Source organism: Myxine glutinosa, chromosome 1 (assembly GCF_964187855.1).
Source record: "Myxine glutinosa chromosome 1, kmMyxGlut1.1, whole genome shotgun sequence".
Lineage (NCBI taxonomy): Eukaryota > Metazoa > Chordata > Myxini > Myxiniformes > Myxinidae > Myxine > Myxine glutinosa.
In genome coordinates, this window is record NC_136261.1 from 317,751,186 (window position 1) to 317,758,857 (window position 7,672).

The 7,672-nt window shown below is 39.3% G+C and overlaps 1 protein-coding gene across 1 annotated transcript in view; it reads left to right on the top strand.

The window, feature by feature from the left end:
- LOC137410946 (uncharacterized) overlaps window positions 1-2,798 on the top strand; it is a 57,572-nt gene extending 54,774 nt beyond the window's left edge. The window contains exon 6 of the mRNA XM_068096400.2: window positions 22-2,798. Coding sequence (XP_067952501.2) covers window positions 22-809 — 788 coding nt within the window. The 3' untranslated portion in view covers window positions 810-2,798. The remainder of the gene's footprint in view (window positions 1-21) is intronic.
- The last annotated feature ends 4,874 nt before the right edge of the window (window positions 2,799-7,672 follow it).

The window sequence follows — 7,672 nt, forward strand, 5'->3', positions numbered from 1 at the left end:
CATTTGTTCTTGTCATCACAGAAGAGCTGACGGAACATGCAAGGCAGTTTTCCTGCTGGAGGTGCCCTCAGTCATTCCTTACAGAGGTTGAACTTCACCTTCATATGGAGACACATCCACAGAGCTCTTGTAATAAAAGGCACAAGTGCACCCATTGCTCTTACAGTAGTGATTTTACTGGAAATTTGCAAACGCACATGAGGATTCACACCGGAGAGCGCCCATTTAAGTGCACCGTGTGTGGGAAAGCTTTTGCTCAAATGGCGCATGTGCAGTCTCACATGAGTGTTCACACAGGCGAGCGCCCATACAAGTGCACTGTGTGCGGTAAGGGCTTTGTTGCATCGAGCCACCAAAAAAGGCACATGAGGATTCATACCGGAGAGCGACCGTACAAGTGTTCCGTTTGCGGCAAGACATTCACTCAAGTGTCCAATGTGTATACACACATGAAGGTTCATACCGGAGAGCGACCACACAAGTGTTCCGTTTGTGGAAAGACATTTATCCAGCCAGGTGATGTTCGGCAGCACATGATGATCCATACGGGTGAGCGCCCATATGGCTGCTCCGTTTGTGCTAAAGCGTTTTTGGCATCAGGTCAGCTGAAAAAACATATGAGGATTCATACCGGCGAACGGCCATACAAGTGTACCGTCTGTGGAAAAGCCTTTCCTCAAATCGCGCATGTTCGCACGCACATGAGGATTCACACTGGTGAGCGTCCTTACAAGTGCTCCGTTTGTGGGAAGAGGTTTGCACAGGTGTCACATGTTCATACACACATGGTGGTGCACACAAAAGATTAACCACACCACTCTTCTTGTTCATAAGCAATAATGATTCATGGTCTGTAATGTATAGATTTCTGCACTAGACTAACTATGGTTGCATTGGATGAATCTGTATTCACAAAAAGTTAAACCTTCACAAATAGATGAATCCGTATTCACAAAAAGCCCAGAAAGGCCGTTTCAGCCACAGCGTGGCCTTCATCTGAGAGGAACTCGTCGCTTCGCCCCTCCAGGATGGCATTGAAGATCTTAGAGTACATGGTCCGTGTTGATCCTTGATGAAGGCTACTCGGTGGATTAAACGTTGAGCTTTTTTACCTTTCAATCCCTTTAGCTGAAACCTTGAGATAGTTGTACTTTTGCATTTTCAGCCAAGCGTTTTGCACTTCTTTTTTGCGATGCACACACATAGTTAAAATTTTGAAATAAAATGCAAAGCAATACTAACAACAAAATAGAGCACGGTAGGTAGCCCTTGGAGTCGATTTTATTTACCGATTTTTTTTCACCGATTCTTTTTTTTTTTTACCCATTTTTTTAACCGATTTTTTTTTTTACCCATTTTTTTACCCATTTTGTTTGATGCTTGCAAGAGCGTCATGGATCGAACGAGTTATTGTGCATCACCCCGTGAAACGAGATGGAGATGCCTCTGTGTAGTTTGATACCTGAATTCACTAGAGACAGTCGTAACCTTCGTTAAAATGCTGAAACGAAATTTTCTACGACAATATAGAGCCTAATGATTCAACATTCTTACAAACTGTTGGGAAAGTAATCGCACTTAAAAATAGGCATACTTCAAAATCTGCGTATACAATATGTTTGTAATCAATATAAATTCTGGAATACAATAGCACATCCCTTAATTAGCCAGTTCCCTGTATGGTGGGAGATGGGGTTTTGCAACCACATGTAGGTGTTTTTTTTTTTTAGCCTTTGTCATCCAATTTTCAACAAACCTTTATTATGAGAATATGGAAAAAATAATTAATACTTGGGTCAAAATGCCAAAGGGCAAAGTCACAGTGAATACAAATAGGCCTTATCAACCTAACCACCATACATCAGCACAAGATGGCCAGCTGGGTTTTTTTTAATCACTTCTGTGGTTCTTTATTTATTTAACACTAGTACACCCGCAGACCATTTTTTCGGTGGGGCAGGAAGGGTCATTCCTCTTTGGGGTATATAGATTACAGTCGATCTATAGTCGGATCTCAAGAACATTGGGTGTGTGTTCATTTACCAAGTTTCTTGTGAAGAGATCGCCAAGTGGTTTAAACATTTGAGCGAGCACTCCATTGAAAACCGTTAAGGAACGGCTGGCTTGGCAAGCGCTAGCGAGCTGCTTGGTAAAGGAGCACAACCCAAGCTTCCTCCCTTTCAGTTTTGTATGAAACAGCAGGAGTGAGTTTCAAAAGTTAGCTACGAAAAATGCCACGGTAGCGGCAGAAAGGGCCATGTTATTAACCCAACATTGTGGGTTATATAGAGTACAGTAGATCTTCGCTCAGTTCTGTAAGTAAACCTTACTTCACGGATGTTGGGATTCCTCCAAATTTCTTCATTTCGTGTTATAAAGAGCATTAGTGACTGTTTAAAAAGCTAAGCACACGTGTTTGTCGTTTATAATATTTTTACTTCCTGTAGAAGCCGTTGCTCCCACAGAAACGACATTATAACTACTAGTGAGGTACCCGTGCTGTGCACGGGTAGGAGGCAAGAAGCAAACAGACAATGCAGAAATGGCGAATGTGAAAGCATGAAACCAATAAATTCCACATTTCTGTAGTACCTTCAGTCGCATGTCAGACATGGACAGCAAGTGTGTGAAGGACTTCCATGAAAAACGTACCCGTTGTTCCATACCCAGTGAATGGTGAATCTGCATATGGCGATCCACAAATTTCACGTTTAGAAAGTAGAAACCATCACGGCATTTCGTCATTCACTTGAACTCGATATCTCTTTTTTCATTCCAAACAGCATAACTCCAATCACAAATTAAATAGCATTAATATAAAAAATAAACTTTTAACAACATTCGTGACATAAACAAATATTTAAATCCTGTTGTGAAGTTCCGTACGGTTGGGTGAATACAATTACGAATTCAAAATCGTAATTGTATTCACTCAATTCCAATCATCAATTGATACTTTAACAAAATACTGTTTTAAATGACGGTTGTATTGGGATATTATCAAACCAGCTCATTGCCGTCATCTGTCCACTTCCGGATTCATGAAAGGTTCGTAATTCATCAGGATTTTCCTCAATTCCGCAATGAAATGTTCATGAAATACTGTTCAGCCGTTTTTAATTTTCATGTCATGTTCTTTTGGTGAATTATATCGTAGGATTTTACTGCAGGGGTTCCAGGAAATCATTGCAGCCGTTTTTGCGGTACTGGGACAATAACGTTAGGCAGGAGTCCAAACCTGACAATGCTGGAGACCAAAGCTGAAATTGGAAAAACAATATAGCCTATTTTACTCCAGGGGGTCCCAGGATTACCCACCCAAAATATAGTAGCGATCGGTTCAGCCGTTTTTGCAGTACCTGGGAACAGACGGACAGACATTATGGTGAATTATAGTAAGATAAGCTATTTGTACACTATCACTGCAGGATAAACGCCTTGAGGAAGTGGGACATTATTAGTATTAATATTGTTTTGTAATAACATGAACAATATACGATTATCATTAATTTTGTTATTAAAAGCGTCTTTGGAAAAACGCCATGATAAATCTTCTTTGGAAATACACCATGATAAAGCTAACTTAACATGGATATACACCTCAACGTGCAACACCATTGACGGCAATGGCGGGCAAACTCACTCGGGGGGAGAAATCCCCCTTGGGGAGGGGGGCAAATGAATGCGCTACAACCTTCAACCGCACTACGCTACAACCGCTACAACCTTTGTCATCCTGTCAAGTTTGGTTGAGATTGGATAAGTAACGACAGAATGTATTGGTGTCAAAAATTAATCAGACAGACAGACACAAATGGCGTATTTTAGTATGATTTGTACTTCAGTGTGTCTGTCCAGGCCATAATTTTTTTTTACTATTTCAACTTTTGTCATCAAATTTTCAACAACCTTTTATTAAGAGAGTATGGAGAGCACCAACACCAAGTAATAAAATTTACACTTATTTTCCTTTTTAAATCTGTTGTTTTCATCAAGTTTAGTTCAAGTACACAGCAGATGCATTTTAAGATGCTTTATAATTGGAACTTGTTAACCCCACAAATTATACAACTCTTATGATGTGCAGATAATTATTTCAGGATTCATGGTCTGCCCTTATTAACAAACTGGGCAGGTCATGCAATAGCGGTGGCAGCCATGATACCCTTTGCATATATTTTTACCGGTGAGTTTTTAAGGACATTATGAGACTTCAATATACTTTTAGATCAATGACAAGGGTATTAGTAGACAAGGGACAAATCAATGCAGTATGTGGGATGTGAACCTAGGATCCCAGTATCAAGACTGTGCTCATCGACACATCATATTAATTGAATTTAAAAACTGCATTTCATTACACTTTTAGGTAGAGGCCAAGCAATATGACAATTCAAATGTACATCACTTCTTTCGTTGCTGTATCTTTAAAGTGTTATCTTAACTTGGTCTGGCTTCTGCTCTTTCTCTATGAAATTCTAGTTGTTTTTTCTTTCCATGTGGAGGGAAATAAGCAAAATGCTACTTTTTCGGATTGATACAAGCCTTAAATTTGTTATTCAGGCAATGATAACTCTCGTTAATGGCAGAAATGTGCTGGGCTTGCACACATTGATGGTGGTTCCTCAATCTAAATAATGATAAAGGAAAACCTTTGAAAGGAAAACCCGGCTCAAACCTGGCATGATGTATTTAGAAGTGACCCTGCAATTCTAAGTCACACACTTACCCTTCAGACATTACTCTCCACCTTTCGATGGCAAAGAGAGCCCTTAATGACCAAGGGTGTGGTGCTGCAGATTTGTCCACACTACTCGCAAATCGCACTCCATTTTGTGTCCAGAAGCTGGAGGAAAAATAATCTGTTGAAGAAGTTCATAGACCACCCAGTAGAGCTCGGTGTAAGGTGCAGCGGCTTGTTGCTAATCGGGCATGAAAGGGCTATGAAGCAGACCAATAACTGATCTCCCAACCTTCCCACCTCTCCAATTGAAAACTCTGTCATTAACTACGGTATGCTAGTTTTTGTTTGTAATTCAAATTTACATTGCAACTTGTTTTCGTTGTTGTTTCGCATCCTTTTCCCAAAATTCCGAAAGCTTGAATTGTAATCAAATGTGTGAAAGATTTACTTTTTCTTTAGTGCTAAGTTCATTTTTTATTAATGTCACTTTATGAATGTCACTGACAAACTGTGCATTGATTTAGAAATAATCTTGTGACGTACACCTGAATAACAGAAATCTGGGCAAAGCCATTAATTTTGGAGACTCCTTGGTTTCTATAAACCGATAAAACTTTGATTGTGAAACTATAACATCAATTTTACGAGGATATGTTCACGCTATGTTTTCAGTTATTCTTCATGTACATCCCGTGAAGTTATTGATGCTGAATGATTGTTCAATGTTTGAGAAAGATCCACAGGGATCCACAAAGATCCACCCAGTGTCTTTTTTTATGCAACTTCCACTAGGGAGACTTTGATATTTGTATGTACTAGAACAATTTATTGGTGGTGATGATATGTATATACCAGGAAATGTTCGTCATTCAGAATATCAGAAAATGTAAGTTCCTTTTTTACAATATTTATTCTGTTCCAAAAAGCTATTTCAAAGATTAAAGACACATTTCCATTTGTTTACTGTCCCTTCAATCTTCACCTTTCATTTTAAAAACATGACCCTATAAGTCGGGGGAACAGCAACCACTGGGGCCACTGACTATGCAGCGGTGCCAGTCAGGCTCCGCAGATGGGATCGATCCCACCTGCTCTGGCATAAATGTACAGAGGTTTTTTTTTCCAGCGTAACTCAATCACTTGGGCAACTCAATGTTTCATTTTGATAGGTGCTTGTTCAAGTCAATGAATGCAATACCATGCTCGAGAGTTGTGCCAGAATTCGCAATAATAAACAATTGGGTGCAGGAAGGTTGTCGGCTCAATTAGCCTTGTATTTCATGTGAATGAAAAGAAGAATAAATAAATGGATTTTTATGCCTCCACCGACAAAGTTGGCGGAGGCATTATGTTTTCGGGTTGTCCGTCCGTCCGTCTGGGCTAAACCTCGTTTTTCTCAGCAACCACATGTCCGATTGAGACGAAACTTTCAGGGTAGGACTGACACGCATACAGAATGCTTTTATGATAATTGTGCTGTCATAGGTCACGTGGTATGGCAGCCATCTTGGATTAAAAACAAATAAAAAAACATTTCTCAGAAACCGCTGAATGGAAAAATTTGAAACTTGGCACATTGTCAAGTACTCCCAACGGGGAACAAAAGCATGATAATGGTGACATCATAGGTGAAGTAGTGTACCAGCCAAAAATGTTTTAATCGAATTCCTTATCCTAAAAATCTGAAATTGCATGCACATTATCTATGACCCATTTGTATTGAAATATTAAATTTATGACATCATAGGTCACATGGTTGAATTGGATTGAAGGAAAATATTAAATAATTACATCTCTGAAACTGCTCACCCTATCGATGCGAAATTTTACAAATATCATCTAACAGCACTGTTGCATATAGTTTGAAAATGATGATGTCATAGGTCACGTGGTTTGGCAGCCATCTTGGATAGAAAAACGAACCTTATCCGATCAATACAAAACTTCACAAATGTGATCCCCTACCCATACATATACAGAGTGATGGCATCTACCCATTGTGGGACTATGCAGAGGCATATTGGCGACAAATTCGCATGGTTCTAGTTTTAATTGTTTCTTTTGTCATTTTACCTCATGTTTCTATAATTACCCTGCGCTGGCGAAGCGAAAAGGGGGGTTAAGCATTCAGTTACATACGTACGTTTCTGAATTTTAAAAATTCATTTTCTCATCAACCGTTGGACCGATTGACATGAAATTTTCACCATAGGAGGGCCTCCTCCGGTAGAATGTTTTAATGATTATGACGTCAAAGGTTACTTGGTACAGGCGCCATCTTGCAAAAACTACGCACTTCTATATCTCTGAAACCACTCCATGGAAAAAATTGAGACCTGGCTCATTGTCAAGTACTCCCCATGGGGAATAAGATATGTCAATGATGTCATTGGTGCCTTCGTTATGACGTCATAATTCGACAAATACATCACTTATCCATCCAATTATTATTAATTTTTTTTCAGCAACTGTTGGTCTGATGGACACGAAATTTTCACCATAGAAGTGCCTCCTCCTTTAGAATATTTTAATGATAATCATGACATCATAGGTCATGTGTTACAGGCGCCATCTTGGAAAACCCGAAAAATGTTGCACCGCTATATCTCCAAAACCGCTGCATGGAAAAAATTGAAACATGGCTCATTGTAAATACCATATGGGGAATCGGTGTTGTTAATCGGTTTTTTTTTTGGTTTTTTTTAACGATGACGTCATTGCTGCCATAATTATGACGTCATAATTCGACAGGTACAATGCTTAGTTTGATCAATTTGAAATGTATTGAGCATGATCTATGCAACAATTATATTAGAGAATATAAATTTATGATGTCATTGCTCACGTGGTCTGGCAACCATATTGGATCAAAGAAAAAAAATTGTTCAAAAACAGAAGAGTTGGCTCGCAACAAGTTGACTGCACAGGGTAAGTATTCTATGAATACCATCTAGTTCCCTCCAGTTTTGGCTTCCATCCTTTGTCTTG